This window comes from Corvus cornix, chromosome 12 (genome assembly GCF_000738735.6).
Source record: "Corvus cornix cornix isolate S_Up_H32 chromosome 12, ASM73873v5, whole genome shotgun sequence".
Taxonomy (NCBI): domain Eukaryota; kingdom Metazoa; phylum Chordata; class Aves; order Passeriformes; family Corvidae; genus Corvus; species Corvus cornix.
In genome coordinates, this window is record NC_046342.1 from 3,461,410 (window position 1) to 3,481,751 (window position 20,342).

The 20,342-nt window shown below is 49.1% G+C and overlaps 1 protein-coding gene across 5 annotated transcripts in view; it reads left to right on the plus strand.

The window, feature by feature from the left end:
• Positions 1-20,342, plus strand: part of RNF123 (ring finger protein 123) — a 47,874-nt gene that overhangs the window by 505 nt on the left and 27,027 nt on the right. For 4 of the 5 annotated variants that reach the window (XM_039558918.1, XM_039558920.1, XM_039558921.1 and 1 more), the window contains exons 1-24: positions 55-2,006; positions 3,033-3,117; positions 5,110-5,189; positions 5,985-6,082; positions 7,247-7,301; positions 7,629-7,714; positions 8,427-8,513; positions 9,012-9,079; positions 9,928-10,053; positions 10,751-10,865; positions 11,682-11,786; positions 11,910-12,035; positions 13,198-13,290; positions 13,483-13,556; positions 14,003-14,120; positions 14,607-14,706; positions 15,148-15,209; positions 15,299-15,370; positions 16,057-16,177; positions 16,963-17,064; positions 18,242-18,348; positions 18,849-19,047; positions 19,648-19,793; positions 19,985-20,068. In XM_039558918.1, coding sequence (XP_039414852.1) covers positions 1,925-2,006; positions 3,033-3,117; positions 5,110-5,189; positions 5,985-6,082; positions 7,247-7,301; positions 7,629-7,714; positions 8,427-8,513; positions 9,012-9,079; positions 9,928-10,053; positions 10,751-10,865; positions 11,682-11,786; positions 11,910-12,035; positions 13,198-13,290; positions 13,483-13,556; positions 14,003-14,120; positions 14,607-14,706; positions 15,148-15,209; positions 15,299-15,370; positions 16,057-16,177; positions 16,963-17,064; positions 18,242-18,348; positions 18,849-19,047; positions 19,648-19,793; positions 19,985-20,068 — 2,391 coding nt within the window. In that variant the 5' untranslated portion in view covers positions 55-1,924. Of the gene's footprint in view, positions 1-54; positions 2,007-3,032; positions 3,118-5,109; positions 5,190-5,984; positions 6,083-7,246; positions 7,302-7,628; positions 7,715-8,426; positions 8,514-9,011; positions 9,080-9,927; positions 10,054-10,750; positions 10,866-11,681; positions 11,787-11,909; positions 12,036-13,197; positions 13,291-13,482; positions 13,557-14,002; positions 14,121-14,606; positions 14,707-15,147; positions 15,210-15,298; positions 15,371-16,056; positions 16,178-16,962; positions 17,065-18,241; positions 18,349-18,848; positions 19,048-19,647; positions 19,794-19,984; positions 20,069-20,342 lie in introns of those variants that run through there. The other variant, XM_039558919.1, reaches the window with a different exon arrangement.

A 20,342-nucleotide genomic window follows, 5' to 3' on the forward strand; every position in this document is an offset into this window, starting at 1 on the left:
CTGGGATGGAGGCAGGGCGGTTTTGTGATCCGTGCCGGGGCTGTGCTGTTCCCTTTGCCTGCTGCGAGTCTCAGGGCTTGGCCGGCAGCTGCCGGACAAAGTTGTGTTGCCCGGCCTGGCTTCTCGGCCTCCTTGCCTGCCTCCAGTCGCCTCCACTTCAGATCTGGCTTCTCCCGTGTTGTGTGTTCTGCCCTGCTGGAAGCTGGAAGCTGTTTGGCTTTGCCAAGAGAAGGGAGTTCAGCCGGGGGCCAGGCTCAGAGCAGGACATCTTTGCTTATGTGAATCGGGGGCAGATGTGTGTCCCCCTGCTCTGCCCTTTCTCTGACCTGTTGAAAGCAGCATCTGCTCCAACTGAGCGGCCACCCTGGCACTGCAGCAGTGCATCTCATATGGTGCAAGTGTGGCAGTGCTGCGTGCTCTGCTTTGGACATTCAGGCTGTTTTCAGCGGCGCTGATAACCAGGCTGGCTGCTCTTCCGAAGAGCTGTGGGCACTCCTGACTGCCCTCGCTGTTTTTAACTTGACCTCACCTGACAGAGGTGAAATCATGTAATGTTTCGAGTACTTTTAGGACAGTACACATTGTGCTGTCTGCTCTGCTTTGGTGGTAAACGATGTGTTTCTGTTTATTGTTTTATCTCTTGGTTTGAGTTCCTGACGCAGGTCATTCAGGGCCTTTGATCCAGGCTGGTTTCTGCTTTGTTCCCGCTATTCTGCTCAGCAGTGCTGCAGGAGGGTGGCCGGGCAGTGCTGCTCCGCTGCTGGGTGCTGGGGTGGTCGTGATGAAAGGGGCTTTAGGAAACCCTTTCCCAAGTCTAGCTGAAGCTCAGGTAATGTGGAGTTGCTGTGGCACTTCCGTCTCTTGGTACTCCTTTCTTCTGGAGTCACTAACTTTTCTTGGGTTCACCTTAGTTTCTGCTCTGTATGAGATTGCCAACAGGCATTTAATTCCTGCACCCTTTGCTCCTGTTGCATCTTCCTGTTGCTCTGTGTGTCACAAAGTGCTTTGACAGATGGATTCCCAGGGAGAGTCTTCCAGTGATGGTTGGCTATTGGGGTAGTTGGAAGCAGGAGAGGGGTATAAGGTAACATTTGGAAGCTGGATGAAACCAGCCACGTGAATGTCTTCTTTTTGTCCTGGCACATGTCAGCTCTGATAGCATTCTAGTGATACCGGGAAGGCTCCTGAATCTGTAGTCTCATGGTAGATTTTCACTTGTAAACACCATTGCATACTATTACCTGTGTCTGCTTTTGTCCCCGTGACTCCGACAGCTGGGTCTTTCCCTTTGTAGTCAGTGATATTCTATTGTAGTCCAGTCCATCTGCATTTGTCTCATTCCTTGTTCCACTCTCTTTGTTTTGGATAGTGGAATAATCTGAATACCTGTTAAACAGAAGATTAACCAGCCACATGTTACTGTCCTAAAGAATACAGAGTGGGAGAGAAAGGCAGAAGTGTTTTGTCAGGACATGAGCAGCAGTGTGACGCTGTTCCCAGTTTCAGGGGTGTTTGGCAGTGGTGGTGGCTGCTGCCCTGTGCTGGCTCAATGCTTCTGGCCCAGGCTTGGTGTGGAGGTTGCCTGTGTTTCTGGCTTGGTTGTGCCCATGCCTTTGTTTGGAGTGGGGTTTGTGTGGCTGTCTGGATTGTGGCTTAATGGCTCGTCTGCTTTGGGAAGGTTTTTGAGCTGTTGGACAAGAGTGGGACTGAGAGCAGGGTCGGCAGTTAGTTGGTTTGGGGCTCTTGTGTAATGTCATTCAGACAGGCAAGGACTCTGGATATTTTTTGGCTTATCCCTGTTGTTCAGTTCAGGTAAACCAACCTCCAAGAAAGTGAGAAGTCTAAAGGCAGCATCCTCCCCAGGAGATTTTGTTCTAGGCATCTGCCCATCCTATGTCCGCTCTGGAAGTGGTGCCTGTGAAGAATGACGTCGAGAGGTGCTGGGACTGCTTTCTCAAGGAAGAATTACAGGCTGAGCACTGAGCCAGAGAAGTCCAAGGTCACAGGTAGGGGCCTGTACATGCCGTGTGAAAACAGGAGCACTGTGGATCCAGGGAGCATCCCTTGCCTTGCCTGAGATTAGCTGCCTTCCAGTTGCAATTACCTTGGTAGTGTGAGGTGTAGGGGGGCTGAAACTGAGTAAATCCTCAAAGTGAGATAAAATTTTGGATGGGACATCCCTGCAGTACTAAGGACTCCAGGAACTCATGTCACAGAGCCTTTTCTTCAGCACACAGCCCTGCCTCATAGGGCTGGAGAATGTTGTGTTGCCTGCCTGCCATCTTATTTGAGACTCATCTGATTTAGGGAGTTCTCCTTCCAGGATGAACAGCTTGGCAAATTCTCAAATTAATCCTTTTCTGGGAAATTCTGTTACCTGCCAGGCAGTCTGTTTTTTTTTCTTGGAGCCACCAATCCAGCACAAGTGTGCTTATGAGACCACAAATCTGGCATTTGAGGGCACTGTTGCACTCAGAAACAAGGAATGCTGCATCAGTGTGACACTAGGAGTTGTTCAGAGAAGGTGAGGCACACATCCTTAAAGAGGGTTCTGGGTTACACGAGGTGAACTGCACCTGCAGCCTTTCCATCTCATCATCTTTTAGTGCAGTTAAGAGATATCCTGAATAGGAACAGGACATCGGGAATTGCTTTAGTGGTAAGATTTTTTTTTTTAAATAAAATTGGATTTCTACTTTCAGCTTTTGGAGTTCCTTTATCAGGAAATAGCACAGCAGGATTCCTGAGGATATACTTCCACCTGTGTAGAGCAATTTATAGGCTCCCAGTTGCTATGGCAGAGCAGCTCAAATTGGAAAGAGCCTTTCTTGGGGAGATGCACCCAATAGTGCTGAACTCTGATTCTGCTAGTGAGGTGATGAATGACTGCTTGAAGCTGCATTTACCACTGTGTTGATCAGCAAACACGAACATAATTTACCCATAGTTACTAGTTTCTTGCTTAAAACTGAAATTAGTGTTTGAGTTTACCCCGGACTCCCTAATCTTACTTCCTTTCTGTTTTTCCCAAGGGATCGTGAACAGCAGGCTGCTGAATGATTATCTGCATCGAGTCTTTACCAGTGCTGATGGGAACCAGCCTGCAGCTGCTTACAGGTATCAAACTTCTCACTGCCCAGGTGGCAAGCGATGCCACCTCAGATAAACAGCACTGTGTGAAAGGAAAGATCTTTTAGTGCCACACAGTGATCTTTGTTAAAAGCACAGCAGCTCCATGTTACAGAAACAATTCTGAGGTCTGCTCTTTTAATGGCTTTTTCAAACTGCAGGGCTTGCAAGGAAGGATTCTTTTTTGCATGAAAAATCCCATCTACATCACTAGGCCATATTTTTGAAATAAGTAGGCATTCATCTGATGTTCCTGTTCCCCCTTTGCTTGTAAGGAAGTGCAAAATGCACAGGTTTCAGGGATAGGAATTAAAAATAGGTTGTTAGTGCCCTGTAACCTAAAAGCAAGACTGTTACTGATCCATGCAATACCATCCATTTTTCAGGCTGTGGAACTGCTGGTACTTTTGTTAGAGTCACCAAAGGACAAACCCCACAAAATTCCTATTTAGTGACTGCTTTTTTCCTATTTATTTTCAGTTCCACTTCACCTTGTATCCCAGAAACTTGTAATGTTGTATGAGAAGAATTCCTCTTGCATCTCTTTTGCCAGAGGCAAGTCAGACAGGTTCAGGGCAGGTAGGAGTGTGGCAGAGCAAGGCAGGGCTGTGGCTCCTGCTGGTTGGCAGTGCTGCAGCATGGCTGGGGTCACATTCCATGGGCTATACTTAGGACTGCCAGCTCCAACGTGAGCTCAGAGCTGCTATTAATAGTTCTTGGCCCTCTGGCTCTTGGTGAGCCGGGGTGATGGTGCGGGGGAGGCAAAGTGGCTCATGTTACTTTTACCACAAGCTCTCCTGCCAGCAAGCCTTGGAACAGTCCATCTGCCTGAGCATTTTGGTTTTCAGTATTTCTGATTTCTTTGTCTGGTGATTAATGACTTGAATGCACAGAACTGATAGTTTGTTGGACTGCTCTCTCTTTTTTCCTGCCTTCCACCCTTTTCCCCAGGATGTGGCTACTTGGTAGAAAGCCCAGTAGCAATCAAAGAGGTCTTGGAAATAACATTTGCCATATGAGAGCAACTTTTATGGTATGACGTCTTCTCTTCAGAGTCCTGAATTCTTCATAGAGGAGCTCACTGCAGATATCTCTCTGCCTGTCTCATGCTCTTCCACCCTCCTTCCAGAACTCCTCCTCCATGCCAGTGCTGATTAAGCAGCTTTGCTGAAGCCACCCTTCTTATGCCAGCCAAAACTGATTCTTTGCTTTCACTTCTGTGCATCTTCACATCCATCAGGCTTTCACATCTCTCACCAGTCTTAGGGAAATCCCTACTCCTGGAGAAGTGAGAAGTTGTTTCCCAGATGACTTTGGAAATGGGAAGCAGGGATAGGAACAACTAGTGATTCTCACAGTAAAAGGAGGCTCTTGTGGAAGGATCAGCTAAGTGAACTAACCTTGAAAGGAGAGAACTAAGGAAGGGCAGTAAGTTCTCTAGAGCAGTGGCCCAAAGGGGATGCATGAGAGACTTTTCAGTATGAAAACAAAGTAGTTTTAGCTGTTGTCACAGAAAGAGGATGCTGGACTAGCCTGAACTTTGTCTGAACTGCTACAGCTGCTGCTGTGGTCCTCCCTCTTTTTTTGTACTGCAAAATATTTCAGGGAAAAAACTAATCCTGACTTATGCCATGTTTGTATGATGCTGACTGCAGCAAAGTCAAGGTCCATAGTTGTTGGTAGTACAGCTGGTTTCTCGTTGCCTTGTACTACAGTTTTCTTACTGCAACAAAACACTCCTGAGCAGACTGAAGACTGTAAGATTCTTAATTATCTACTTGGCTTGTTCTTGCTGTGTTTGGTCCTTCCTTCATTCATTGCCCCAGCACGAGGGGCAGCAAATTCTTTAGATTCATGACACGAAACAGATTGTCAGAACTTCACGGGTCATGTCTCAGTGCAGGACACGTGTCTGGGCTGCAACTCTTTAAAAACTGGAGAGACAGTTTTTTGAAGAGCTCCTCTGTGTTTATTCCCCAGGAAGCACCTGACGTTCCAGAACCTGCAGGAGCACCTTGAGCGATTGCTGGCAGAGGAGAATGGCTCTGAAGAAAGTAGAGGTAGGAGATACTGCCTGTCCAATTTGTGCTTCTTGCTTGTGCTGTTTAATTGGGAAGGACAAGTTGTATCACGAAAGGCATTTTCCTGAGTGAGCGCTGTTCTGCCTCTCCATGCTTTAATTGATTGTGCCTTTAAATCCTGCCTGTGAGGGGCTCATCACCAGCCCTGCAGCAGGTCTGTTTGCAGATGGAGGCATATTCGCAGGCTAAAATGTCTGGAAAAGCAGTTTGGGGGCAAATGGTGGCAGTGTTTTACTGATAATTACATGCAGAGCCATTGCTTTGACCAGGAGTGTGCACTGCTGTCGTCAGTGGGAGATGCAGAGGCTTGTTGACAATTTTTTTCATGCTGGTCTCCACTTTGGGCCTCAGGCTGTTCCCTGTGTTCTTACTAGCATCGTTTTGCTGAATGAATCAGGATGTGGCAAGATACAACCTGGCTCCCCTCCTAGAAAGGCGATTTTTTTCTTGCTGGCTGCAATCAAAGCGTGACATGTTGGCCAAACATTTGGCACAGAGTTTAGCCTTTGAGTTTTGTCAAAGTAACATTTTCAGGTGATGTGGAAAACTTAATGTGTCCTGAATGCTGCGTAGCTGAATTGCTGTGAAGACTTTCTTTTCAATCTCTCTCCTTTTCTGAGGTTCTCATGCTCTAACATAGGCAACACTACCTTAATCTTCCTCTCCTGTAGCAGAATCCAGGTGCTGTCACAGTCTGGCTGGAAGCACTCAGCGGGTGAGCTGCTAAATCCTGCACAACTCTCCCTAACAGGTTTTCTGCAACCCTTGTTTCAGATCAGGTAGCAGAGGGCCGGCTCGGTCCCTCCACTGTGGTGCTGGACCACACGAGCGGCTTTGAGGGACTCCTGCTGGTCGATGATGACTTGCTTGGGGTGAGTGTGTTGCTGGACACAGCAGAAAATGGTCTTGAGGGACTAAAAGGACTTGGGGCTTCTTGGTTTGTTCTTTGTAACAGATCCCTGTCAATGGTTTTGTAGCGTGTGTAAATGGAGTCTGCCCCGAAAGCTGCAGGATCTTGGAGGAAGTGAGCTCTCCTGGGAAAAGGTGTAGCAGAACCACTAAGTCTCAGCAAACTCTGAGTGGGGCTGTGAGGAAGTGAAAGGATTACCCTGGCCCAGGGGCTCACTTGGCTAAGCAGCCAGCTTTCCTGTCCCTCCCTCCAGCAGACTGCCTCTTCCTTCCTTCTGGTCTGTTAAAAGGCTAGAAAGAGGCTAAACCTGAGCTTTTCCTTTCTCCTTTGTTTCCACTAATTACCTGCTTGCTCCTTAGCTGATGTTCCTCATGCAAAAAATCAGCTGAAAGAATCCACTGGAATTTAACCCTTTCCTACTGCAGTAATTTCTGCACTCCTTTCACCCCTTCACTGAGCAAACACATCCCCTGCTCTTGAGCTGATTCCTTCTTTAATCTATGCCTGTTTTTTAGACTCTTACAAATCAGGATGCCCTGGTCTCCCCTTTCCCTTTAACCAGCTGCTGTAGTTTACTTTGGCTGTACCTAGAACTGACCCACAGAATGGATTGGACTGGCTTGTCCGTGAATTCCTTGTTCCTACCTTCATTTCCTCTTCATGGTCTGTCCCAAGATGGCGAGAGTCAGTTCACTTTCTAGACAGCATGTTACCTGTCAATCCTGGCCTTTAGTCTGGACACCTTGAATCTATAGTTTTCTTCCAACTTGTCCAGCATTCGTGTATCTTTCCCATACCATAATCACTTTTGTATACACTTTTGTCCCAATTCACTGGGAACCTGTCTGTCACCATGTTGCCCTTGTACTGCTGCCATGCTGGATGCCTCACTGGGAGTATCAAGTACAGATGAGCTGTGGGAGGGACCTGAATGATTCTCTGGGGCCAGTTGGCTCCAAGTACAGGTGCTGGGGTGGGGAAGATGTCCCTTCTTGTCCCTATACTGTCCTTGTGAATAACTCTCCATCTTGCTTTGGTTTTGAGTGCTAGGACAGAGGGAGTGGGAAGGGCTGAACAAGCCTCTCTTTTTGCCTGATGTTAAAATACCTTTTTTTTCTTGGTCCAGGTGATTGGCCACAGTAACTTTGGGTCCATCAGGGCCACAACATGTGTGTATAAAGGTAAGGAGATAAACCAGTGCTGCTTTGAGAAAAGACCCTGGGAAGAGTGTATGGGGAGTTAGACAACTAGAGAGCTCAGGAAATCTTGACTATGTTCCAGATCTTGAGCACCCTCTTCTCCAGTTCATTCAGTGGCTTTTCCAGGGAGTGAGAACGATGAGGGGATTGTGTGATGCCAGAGCAAAGAAGTGGGAGGGGAATCCTGGAGATGTCCTGAACCTCCTTTGTGTGCCACGTGTATTTCTGTGGGAGCAGTGTCAGGTTCAGCTTCTCTAAAAACAAGCCAGGGGACAGGAATTCACTGTGTGACACCTCTTTTTCTTTCAGGGAAATGGATTTATGAGGTGCTCATCTCCTCCCAGGGACTCATGCAGATTGGCTGGTGTACTCTCAACTGCAGATTTAATCAGGAGGTAGTGTACCAACTCTGGGGGATTTTAGATCAGTGTGGAGGATTGCATTGGTGCTGTGCCCTGCTGGCATTCACACCAGAAATGTCACACACACACTAGAAATGCCAGGCCTGCTGTTTTAAGAGTCTTTACAACACTCTCTGGTCTGTGTCCATAGGATGGTGCACAGTGTGAAAGCCTGTGCCAAGTGTGTTGCTGTGCTCTTGCTGCACGTGTTGACTTTCAGCTGGTGTCTTTCCCAAAAAGTGTGTGTGTCTGCAGTGGTGGCAGCCTGTCCCTTGGGATGGCCCTCAGCAGCTGGTGCTACAGGGCTTTTATTGCCCAGGAGAGGGTGGGATGATGTTGCATCTGGGTGGGATGTTTGGTGCTGGAAAGGGATGTCAGCTGCAGAGTTACACTAACTTGTCACTCTGGAATGTGTGAGAAGGGAGATGATGGCATCCCGGGGGTCTGTTTTGATAGAAATGGGAAGTGTCAGATGCCAGTACTCTTCTTCTGGCCCAAAAATAAGTGGGGAGTGGTGTATTTCCCTGAACCAACAATCACTAGCCTCTGGATTAATTCCTAGCGTGAGGATTTTTCCCAGGCAGAGCATGTGAGCTGTCAGCTGCTCTCCCTGTCTACTGGTCTCCCCCTAAAAGGTTCTCTTGCAATGAGAGGAATCCTCTATGCCTGGTGTGGTCTGAGTCTCCTCTTTCATACTTTGGTGCAGGAGGGCGTTGGGGACACGCCAGATTCGTATGCCTATGATGGCAACAGAGTGCGCAAGTGGAACGTGACTACTACCAACTATGGCAAAGTGAGTAGCTGTCCCCCAGGAATGGGATGGAGAGGAAGGAGGAGAAAGCAGGTGACTCCTTCTGCTCACTGGCTTCTGCTGGGCCTTCTGAAATGCCCTCAGGCCTTCCTCCCTGCTTCAGTCTGTGTGCCAGCACTTGTCTGTACTTTAGGGGTGCTGGATGTGCTGTCTGGGTGCTTTGTTTAGCAGCCCCAGCAGACTGATTCCCAGCCTAGTGCTGCTGTTGGTCTCTGGAAGGCTCTGGTTCTCTGTAGCACATCAGAGCATGGGTCATCGTTGGGATAAATATACATTCCTAGTGCCAGAGGGGAAAAATCACCCCAATCAGGGGTTTTATGTGCAGCTTCCAGAAGTGCCTGACAATGCTGTGAGCTGCTGGGAGAAGGAATTCTCTCTTCTTTAACCCTGAATCAAAAGGAGTTGGTTGGGTTGCAGTCTTTCTTGTGATGTGGGAACAGCCTGGAAGTATGTTTAACCTCTTCTCTCTCTTTCCTGCAGTCCTGGGCAGCAGGAGACATCGTCAGCTGTCTGATAGACCTTGATGAGGGCACCATTGCTTTCTGCTTGTAAGCATCTTTGCTTTGTTTATGTCTGTGTGTAACAGAAAGGTTTCCTCACTGCTCAGCAGATTGCTGAGCCCTATTTCTGCCCTCTCCCCTTTATGTTCCTTGGTAGTTCCGGCGTTTGTTTTTCTGCCTTGTGTTCAGAAACCATCTGAATGGGTTGTTGGGTCTCAGTTCAGTTCAGTTAAAGCATTTGGCAGGAAGATGTTCAAGCTACAAAGTCTTTGTAAAGTTTGCCAGGATTTTAGAGAGAAGGGCATCTCTTGTGATGCTTAATGCCACACTTGGCTTTAATTGATTGCTTTTATGGTCAGTGTAGACCTTGCCTGCCCTAAATTCACAAGGAGCTGTGGAAAGGGTGATAAATCTTCAGTTTCCAGCTCCCATGCACAATGAGAATTGTTCTCTGCAACAAGTCAGTTGAAACTAAGAACTCTTAGATGGTCCATGTCATCTTTTATGGAGGAGTAGATTGAAAGCATTATCCTTGATTGTCATCAACATCAAATAGATGAGACTAAAAAGTCTCATGCTTTAAAATGTCCTGCTGCTTTAGTTATCTCACAGATTTGGGTTGCCCTTGAAGCTGGGTAGGCTCTGCATGTTGTGGAGACTCCAGTGCTTTCCCCTGCTCATATGAAAATGGGAATGCCCCTGTGCTTGCCGTGGCTGTTACTCAGCAGAGCTGTGACATTTGCGTGTGTGCCAGGTTAAGAGTGACAGGAGGCATGACTGACTGGCGCGTCCGTGTTGGCAAGTTGCTGGCAGGGGAATGCAGATATCTGCATTGCCCAGCTGACCTCAGACCCCTCCTGCTGGGACTAAAACCTTGTGGGTTTTCCTTCTTTCAGGAACGGCATATCTCTGGGAACTGCCTTTGATAACATCACGAGGGGTGCTGGCATGGCTTATTTCCCTGCCATCAGCCTCTCCTTCAAAGAGTCTGTTGCTTTTAACTTCGGAAGCCGTCCGCTCCGATATCCTTTAGCTGTGGGGAGAGAAGGTCTGAAGGGAGAAGAGCCTGTCCTGAGACATCTTTGGAGGCTCTAGAGTATATGCACCTGACTGCAGTTCACTTTCTGCTGTCAGCACTTGTGTGCAGAGCTGAGTCAAGGAGAGAAGAGCCAGATACCTCCTTAGCTGGAGCAGAACTACAGGACACAAACACAAGTTTCTGAAATGAGAGTTACTTTCAGCTCTGAGTCAGCAGCTGCTGCTACAGCTGGGGGCTGCCTGCTCCCAGACAGTTAGATCCTGCAAAATTCTCACTTTGCAGTTTTGGAAACCCTAATGGTGCTGAGCCTTTTGGTCACTCGTCTCTTTTGCCTCCCAGCCTTACAGGACCTCTGACATGGTATTAGTGTTGCCTGTTGCTGTGTGAATGCTGAAGCCTGGAGCTGCTGTCAAAGCAGTCCTGGCAATGCCTGTTGATGGCTGTAGTGGGGTCTCCAGCTGGTCTTTGTGATGAGAAAAGTATTTCACGCCCAGCAGAAGTGAAATACTTGCTGCTTGCAGTATTGAGGAAGTGGGAATAAGAGCTTGTGGCTTATCATCCATGTAGAAGGCACTGTGGTTTGAACTGTGGGTACAAAGTAAAGCAGACAGACTTTTCATTGCACAAACAAAAGAAGTCCCAAAAGGATCAGATTGCATTTTCCCTTAGCACTTCCCTACTTATCCAGTGGAAGGTTACCGGCCCTTGCAAGATCCTCCTGTGGCAGACCTGGTGAAGGCTCGGAAGCTGTTGGGCTACTTGAAGAATGTGATCCATATTGGAATAGATGTGACGGTAGGCTGACATCACTGGCTGGATCTGACAGGCACCATGCTGGGAAATGTGGTTCTGCTCTCCCTGGCACATGCTGCCAGCTCACATGTTTCCATACACCCGAGAGTCTAAATGCTTGCATGCTTTTACATGGGGCATGCATGTCCCTGGAGCTCTTTGCCTTGCAAAATGGGCTTCCTGATAGTTCCAGGACTTAATTTAAATCATACTGGGCTTTGTTCTCAGTCCTGTGAAGTTTCATTGCCAGTATTCAAGAGGTGATGTTTGTTAGGCTCAGAACTGCTGCATTTGATTTTGCACCCTTGAAAGCAGTTTGTTCATATCCTCAGCTTTTTACTGATGTCCTGTTTAGTAATGTGGTGAAATTCTGGCAGGTCTGCCTTGAGTATTGTTTTGGCTGTGGCACTGTTCCCTGGAAACACTGTTTTCCACTAGGATGAGAGATGATGTTTATGCCCAAAGCATAGGGAATGCCATATGCCATGGTCTTGGCTTGAATGGAGGCCTACTTTACTAGTTGTCCTCTTCTGTAGGTGTTCCCATTTACAGATTATCATGTAAACTTAAACCTTTCTTTAGAAAAACATTGTCAAAGTGCCCGCATGTGGTTGATGGTGACATCTGGACTGCACTACAGCTTTCCAGATGAATAGTCCTGGCTTCTTTGGCATTCTAAATTCTCATGTTCAAGGTTTTTACTGCAGTCAGGCATGGGACAGCAGTGGCTGCTCCAGGCCTGTGGAGCATTCAGTTGTTGGTGTACAGATGGATTGAGCTGGATCCAAGCCACGTGTATTTCTGAATTTGCCATTGCAGGAGGGGAAGCTGGTGGAGAAAGACACATCCATGTGGCAGCTGCAGGGAGAACCCACAATGTTGATTACATTAGCTCACATCTTCAATTATTTCTCCCCTCTTATGGTGAGTTTTGCCTGCTGGCTTCTGTCGTGCTTGTTACACCTCTTGTGAGGCAAAGTAAACCCCAGCTTTTGCTGGGAAGTGACTGTGCCATGGAGGAATGTTGACCTGGCTCTCTGTCTGCAGTGCAAGGTGTACCTGGTGGAAGATGTACTCATGACCTTCCTGTTGAGCATCCTTGAGCGAGGAGGGGCAGTGGAGTCCCACCCCCTTATTCAGCAGCTGCTGGATCTCATGTGGCTTCTTATGGAGGTGAGTTGCTAGGGTGCTGGTTCCTCCCTAGGGATCCCAGGGAGATCCTGGGAGGTGCTGAGGACAGGAGCCTTCCCTACAAAATGCTGGTAGTGTTCAGTGTCTTTCTCTTCTTTTCTCTTTGTGGTAGACCACCCTCTCAATTAGTTCATCTGGCTGCTGCTGCACACCCAGGCACTGAGGGTTGAATGCAGACACTGGCAATGAGTTAACCAGGCATTTCTAAGCTTCTCCTACTGCTAAAGGAACTGATGATGGTGAATAACTTCCTGCTTCTGGGAACATCAAATTTATCAATAAGAATAGTCTTCTGATTGTAATTAATGTGTATTTGACTGTGGAGGTCTTAAGCGCTGCCATGTGCTGAAGAGATCGATCAGAGTGTGCGGGACTGGGGTAGAAGTGTGCAGGGCACTCTCACCATCTCCAGCACTGCTGGGGAAAAGCCTCCTCCAACTTCCTGTCCATGCTGGAGGAGCTTACTCCTTCCTGGGACAGATGTTTGAGGCAGCTGGGAAGCTGCTGCTGCTGGAGTGCTTGGGTGGTTACACAGAGCCAGTCAGTGCCAGCGATCTGCTTGGAGACAGCACGTCTGCCCTTTGGGGTAACAGTTAACAGATGTGGGCACTGGCCCAGCCAGCTGCCATGAGAAGTTTAATGGAAATATGTCATGACTCCTTCAGGCCCAGCATCTTAGCAGTGAAACCAGACCCTCTGGTAGGACTGCTGTGTTTGTGGAAGAGTTGGCTCTCACCCTGCTGGTTGGCTATGAATTGGATTCAAAAAGACAACTCTTCTATCATCACATTTACATCACATTTACCCATTCTTTCCTTTCTGGGTTGGTTCTGCCAATACTGTGTCTTGGGTAGAGTCAGGGAATAAGAGAACTGGTGACTGCCCATCAAATAGGGCCTGGGACTTTGGGTTTTTGTAGGTGACTTTTGAGTTGGACTTTCTGCAGAAACTTGTTTCTCTGTAGCAAAGCACTGGCACCAACTTCTGCTTGGACTCTCTCCTGTGGAGTCAGAGGGACACTGGGTTCAGAGCACCTGCTTTTTCAGTTCATAAATGAACACTTCCTTCCAAGGTCTCACTCTGGGAGCTATAGCTGTTCCTGACTCCTTGCTGTAGTTCTTCAATGTATTTCTTATTTTCTCAGGAGTATGAAGTGCATGAGTGCCTCAAGCAGCTGCTGATGTCCCTGCTGCGGGCTTACAGGTTCTCTCCCATCATCCCAGACCTGGGATTACAAGTGAGTTTGCACTTCTGAATCCCCAGGAATCTGTGACTAGCCAGCTTCTGTTATGTCCCCTTGTCCAAAGGTACATGATGTTTTGGATTCTGTAGTTGTTTGATCCAAAGATGGCAGTTTTGTCACACTGTAGCTATTGGAGAGTTGTATGTTCTGCAGATGGAGTCACTTTTGCTTCTCCTGTTTTCCTAGATCCACTACCTCCGGCTCACCATTGCAGTCTTGAAGCACGAGAAATCTAGGAAATACCTACTCAGCAATGTTCTGTATCCTTTGTGTCTCCTCCTGTCTCAGTTTTCCCTCAATAATGCAGCCAAGAACACTTAAAGGACCTGTAGGTCCAGGGAGGCAGAAGCCACCCTGTCTTGAGAGGTCATTTCTCAGGTCTCTTCTGCCTGACACCATTGCCTACAAAGTCCTGCTTTGAGAGGAGGGAGCAGTGTTGTATAGTTCACATCCTAGTAACACAGGGGAGCTCATTTCTACCTGACTGACCTCTAATATCCCTAGAGCAAAACCACTCCCAGAGCAGTCCAGCTCTACGGTAGCATTTGGGCAGCTGCTGTGATAGCTGCACGGGGCTTCTCCAGGGAGAAGAGGCCTCTGGATCTTACAGTGGTGGTTTGGAAAGGAGTCTGTCACTACAGCTCTGGAGACATGCCCTGTACCTTTTCCCGTTGTAGCTTCTGTGCTTGCTTTAACTCCAGCACAGCTTCGACGTGCTGCGTTCTGTTGTGTTCTTCTACATCAAGAGCCCGCTGCGTGTGGAGGAGGCAGGTTTGCAGGAGCTCATTCCCACCACGTGGTGGCCAAACCGCTTCACCAAGGAGGTGAGTACGGGCATCTCCATCAAGGAGGCTGAAGAAATGTTGTGGCCTGCCATTTGCATCTTTTTCTGGCTGACGAAGTTGGATGGCCCATGTTTCCGGCTGTGTTAGCACTGGTGGGTCCTACAGAGCTGTGTGAGAGCTGGAGCTTTTGCGTTGCCCTATCATCTTTTTTGTCCCCTTAAAAGGGATGTTTGAGGTGTGATGCTCAGATAGGGGATGGGGGACAGTTTTCTGTGGCAACAGATTTGGAAGGGAACCTCACAGTATTTAAGGAATTACTGGGTTGACTGGGGTGTCCTCAAAATGCCATTACTCATTACAAGGCTGGGGGAGACCTGTTTAGGTGTGCTGCCAGCTGCAGTCACACCCCAGCACGTTGTTTCAGGGAGTTGGTGCTCTCCATTTCACATTGTTTAAGGGAGTTTCTGGCAAGACATTTACCCTGTGTAGTGGTCTCCTACTAATTGGTGTCTGTCCCCCAACTAGGGCAAGGAGAGTAAGGAGGTGAAGGAGGAGAGTGCTGAGGAGAGATTGAGGCGTCGAGCATATGAAAGAGGCTGCCAGCGGCTCAAGAAACGCATTGAAGGTTTGTGAGGAAGGAGGGAAGTTGCCAAGATCCCACACCTTTTGTGCAGCCAGGAGCTGTTTCCAAATCCCATTCACTACCTGAAGTAGAGCTGTATTCCTGCCAGGACAGGCCATGGTGCAGAGGTGGGGGCCAGCCATGCTCTTTTCTGATGGCATGTTAGAAGTGCTGGGACCCCGCTGCACAGACCTGCAGCCCCCCACGATGGGGCAGGAGCAAACCTATGCATTGTTTTTAGCTATGGATGAATTTCTTGCTAGGTGGTGGAGGAGAAAATTCTCAGTGGTGGGATTAGCTTTCTGCTGGCACCAATTCTTCCTGGGCCCCCTGTGCTGGGGAGGGAGCCTTTCTCCTGGGGACAGGGTACTGCAGCTGGGGTTAAGAGGGGTAGTTGCTCTCCAGTGCTTGTTTTGTGATGGCAGACATGTGTCCCCGTTTTAGTGGTGGAAGGCCTCCAGGTTCAGATTCTGAAGTTGCTGCTGAACAACAAGGACAGAGGAGGGGTAAGTTCTCTGTGGGTCTTTTGTGACAGTATTTTCATGTGATGTGCTTTGTAAAGCATAGATTTACCACCTGGTTTTCCTTCTGCTAGGGAGAAGCCTCCAGATACATCTTCCTAAACAAATTCCGCAAGTTTCTTCAAGAAAACGCTAGCAACAGAGGGGTAAGTCAGAGGGCCAGCCTTCCTGCAAGCCTGACCCTGAGGGCCCTCTGCACCTTCAGGCTGGGAACTCTGCCCTTCTGGCTGGGTTGCTTCCAGCAGATGATCCACTGAGGTCTACATATGGCAGGGGGTGAGGAGGGGGAGATCTGAGGCCAGAAACCAGGCAGCTTAGATAAGTCCTGTGCAGTGATTCATAGGAAAGTGGTCCTTGGGAAGTCTTAGGTGGGAGCTGAATGTCCTCCTGTAGCCCCTCAGGGAGTGTGGCTGTGGAGTGCTCTGCCACAGTGGGGCTGCTGGCTTTGGCATCCTCCTCACTGCCTGGGTGAGGACTTTTCCTCTGGCCCTGGATCAAGCTGTTGGCCTGAGGCTTTGGGAGGCAGGCATCCGCTGTTGTAGGAAACCCTTTCTTCACCTGCATCCCTGTGTTCATCATCAGCCCCATCTTTCATGATAGAGTGTGTGTTATCCCTCATCCTCTGTCAGACCAGCTTGTTGTTTAAGTGTCCCAAGACTTCCTGGAGGTGGAAGCTGCTGCCCACCATCAGGTCTGGGCTCTCTGCCAGAACTGTAAGCTAGAGATGCTAGCAAGGCTGAGAACACAAAATTTCTGCCTGCCCCATGTAGCCCTTTGGACTGAGATGCACTTTCACACCTGCCCTGATGCTGGACTCTCATTCTTGCCCTAGAACTTGACTGTGTTGTGCCCACCAGAGTACATGGTGTGCTTCCTGCACCGGCTCATCGCTGCCCTGCGCTTCTTCTGGGATGGCCACAAGGCAAAGACCCCAGCTGCCCTGAGCAGTGAAGGTGAGGCTTGGGGGAGAGGCTTTGCAGGCTTTTCTGTGGTTGGGACAAGGTTTGCCTCTTGGCAGTGCTTTCCAGGATGTTGGAAATTTTATGTCTCTAACGAGTGCTTGAGCCTTCTGTCACCCTGGGAAGTTCCTGTGTGCAGATATATTCCAGTTAAGATCCAGATCTGAGACTTGCAAAGGAACACCTGTACTGTTTGCTATTCCCCTTGTCTGCTCTGGAGCAGAGTCCACTGTTGACTGTGGGTCCATGGAAGGGCAGCTCAGTGATCCCATTGTCAGAGTTTAGGGGAAGATATTTTTCTGATTTTGAGGTTTCCAAACTGTGGGCTTAAGGGGAAACTAAATCAGTGCCAGGTGCTTTCTCACCCTTAGACCCCACTGTCATTCCCTCTTCTTACTTTGGGCTGACCCTTTCTCTAGACTCAGTAATTGCCTTACTATCCCTGTGGGACAAAGTGGCAGAGCTGGAGTAGGCAGGTGGAGAGCTGCAGAGTTTTCTGATGATCCAGTTTATCCCAGTGACTGTGGCTGGAGGGAGGAAGTGCTGGCAGACTTGTTGTCAATGGCCATTGGTTGCTCCTGTTTCTGCATGGTTCTAATGCTTGCTCTGTTGTGGAAATCACCTCTGCCTTAATAGCCTGTATTTTTATGCCAAATAAGGTTGTCCCTGAATGTTAGTCCAGGCTGGCCCCTAGGGTCTACTTTAGGAGGCCTTACATGTCTTTGTGGATCCTGTGCATGGGACTTGTGGAAAAAACCAAATCTCCTCCTCTGTTTTAGAAGCCTATGTCCCTCCTCAACTCTTCTATAATGGGAAGGTGGATTATTTTGACCTTCAGCGACTTGGAGGTCTTCTGTCTCATCTTAAGAAGACTCTGAAAGGTAAGTGCTCTCATTGCCAATACCTGGATCCAGGTCTTGGCTGGAATTCACACAAGACATTCCAGGGAGGGAGCTGTGGGTAATGAATTTTGATTAAATTCAAAGAAAGAAGAGTTGAATTTTAATGAGATACAAGTTACTCTGAAGAAGACACCACTCCTCTTGGGTGGAGTGTCCTTTAAGTTAACAGTTTACTGTTTATATCCCTGAATTGGGCATGTGGCAGTTGGAGGGAGGGGGGTAGTCTGGGAATATCCTTTGGTGTGGTGCTGTTGCTGCAGGGCTGGGAGCAGTCAAAGCACTGACCATTGGCTGGGCTTTGCTGGGTGTGAAGGATGCCCAGGATTTACTTGCAGCACCACTCTGGGCAGGGAGGAGCAGCCCTGTGTATGTACTGCAGCCGTGTGTTTGTGAGCAACACACTATTCTGGTACTAGGCTTCCAAAGCCTGCCTTGTGGAAGGCTTAGAAACCCCTTGCCATTCCCTTGGGCTTGGTTTGTCTCTGGTTTCTGGCTAATGTGGCACTTGCCTTTGACTCAGATGTCTCTTCTCCTTTCCCAGTGTGTTCACAAGATGAGGACCATTTTCTCTGTCTCAGGTTGATCCCTGACTGTTCAAAATTAGATTACTTAGCTTGAGAACCATGTAACCTCCTTTGGTTTCTTACCGAGGTATCCTGGCCAGCTTTAAAGACAGAGCTGTGGGCTAAAGAACACATTCTCCAGGCTTTGTACAGCCTGTATAGCCATCAGCATAGCCTTCCTCTGGGTCTGAGTCTCAGTCCTAGTGACTTAGGGACACATCATGAGACAGCATTGAAGAGCTGGATGCTTAAAAGATGGTCTCAGGCAGAGAGTTGCCATTCCTGCACTAGTCCAATTTGGCCCTGGTGGTTGTCTCTTGGTTCCTCTGTTATCCTATTCGTAGCTGGTAAGACCAGGAGCAGAAATGGGTCCTGGGAGGACAGCACCTGTTGCTGCTTGGTCTCTGTTCTTTTCATAAGGGCAGATCTGTTCCATGTAAGGAAGCTTGGGACAGGTGAGCTTGTTCTGATAGAGCATCCAACTTTTCTGGCTGCTTCTCTACTGCTGAGAAGCAGAAAAGAGGACGAGCCTTCCTCGTGGTAAGTGAAGCGTGACTCCTGCCTTCATGGCTGCTTTGCTGTGCTCTGTGCAGATGACCTGGCTGCAAAAGCCAACATCCTGATCGACCCTGCAGAGCTGCAGGCAGTAACTATGGATGATCTTGATGAAGATGAGGAATCAGCAACATCAGCAGCACAGGTGAGTTGTGTTATTCACCTGCAGGGGCCCTGGTGCTGAGATAGCAAGTTCAGCCTCTGGCTGGAAAGGCTTTGTTTTACAGCAAGGCGGTGCTGGGCCCGGTCTGTAACCAGTCCATGGGCAACCAGATAAACACTTGGATGAGAGTCACTGGAGATCAGCGAGGTCCTGGGTGCACCAAGTTTGAGCAGCAAAATTTTCTGTGCCCTGCTCTCTCACCACCCACTGATCTGAATGTGCTGCCTCCCCTCCATGGCAGCTCTTGGTGCTTGCATTTGGAAAGGTGCAAGACAACTGTAGACAGAGCAGCTTCTTGCTGTGCAGGTCAGCTGCTTGTGCCTGGCATGTGACCTTGGAGGAAGGACTTACCCATTTGCTACCCTGCCTGCTCATCTTCCAGTGGCCACTGGGCATCTATACCAACATCCTTGCAGGGGCAAGGGAGGAACAGCAGGCAGCCGAACACAGCTGGAACTGTTTCTCCCTTCATTTCCTTTCAGTCCCAGCGCCCCTCTGCCGCCCTGGCCATTGGTGGAGCTCTTGCCAGGCCTGCCTGGCTCAGTTCCCCCACCCTGGGCCGTGCCAACCAGTTCCTGAGCACGGCAGCCGTCAGCCTGATGAACCCGCGGCGGCCCCTGGGCACCCTGGAGAAGATCAAAGTGCTCACGCTGCGCGTGGAGCAGCGCACAAGGGAGGACAGTGAGTACCCCTGCTGTGTGCTGGCATGGCCCAGGTGGGCCCTGGCAGAATGGCATCTTCCAGCTCCCCAGAGGAATGCAGTCTCCTTACTGCCAGCATTGTTCCTTCCCATTCCCAGGGCATGCTGACACACAAAAGTCCACACCCAAAAGACCCCTCTGCCATCCTGAGCATGGCACTGATGATGTTGTCACCCTCTGCATGTAGGGAGATGCTGCCTTGGTTCCTCCAAACGCAGTGAGACTTTGCAGGAAGGTGGTTCAAAGGCAGCTGTAGTCGCACTTGATCTGAAGACAGACGAGCCAGAGGACGATGTGTGCAGCAGCAGCACTGTTGATGCTGAGGGGTGGACCAGGCAGGCCTCTGAAGCTTGTACAGGGCTTGACGAAGTGGAATTTGTATGGCCTGGGTCAGTCTGAACAGATCTGACAGGTCAGCCTGATGCAGGCAGCAAGATGAGAATGGTGTGGTAGTACAGTATCTAGTGAATCACGTGGGCTGGGAACAGCAGGGCTTTGGCTTCAGAGAGGGGCAGGCAGAAGCTGAGGTGCCAAAATGCCTTGCTGAGAACTTCTTTCCTGTCTTGGGAATGCATCGCAGTTGAAGGCACCCATGGAAATGAGGGTCTCCTACTGGGCAGACCCCCAGAAGAGCCAGACCAGCCCATCACCGAGAACTCCCTCCTGGAAGTCCTGGATGGGATAGTGATGATGTACAACCTCAGTGTCCACCAGCAGCTTGGGAAGGTAAGTGGCACGTGCTCTGCAGGAATCTGTTCCCCCAACCTCCATGCTTCTACACCAGCTCTGTTTTCTGCTTATTTAGTGACTGTATGTGCCCTGTCCTTCTGCCAACCTCCATTGGGGATCTGCTTGCATGCTTGTATGTTTAGGGGAAAAAACTCCTTTATTTATTGTTGAAACCTGCTGCTTTTCAGATGGTTGGTGTGTCAGATGATGTGAATGAATATGCCATGGCACTGAAAGACACAGAGGAAAAAATCAGCCGCTGCCCTAAGAGGGTAAGTGTCTCTGGATTCCCAGCTTCCTTCTCTGGCAAAGCCTCAATATCTGGCAAAAAGGGTGAAGTGCTGCTGCCCAACTGTACCAGCATCTGCATCAGGCCCTGTGGGCTTCAGCTGAGACTGATAAGTGCTTTTTATAGCACTGATTCCCACTCCTTCCACAGAAAGGCTGCTGACCCCTTTCCCCCCCCGCCAGTACTCCCTAGCTAGCCCCAAGGTGGTATATGCTTTTGCATTGTTTGCCCAGCACTGAAAAAGAATGCTATAAATG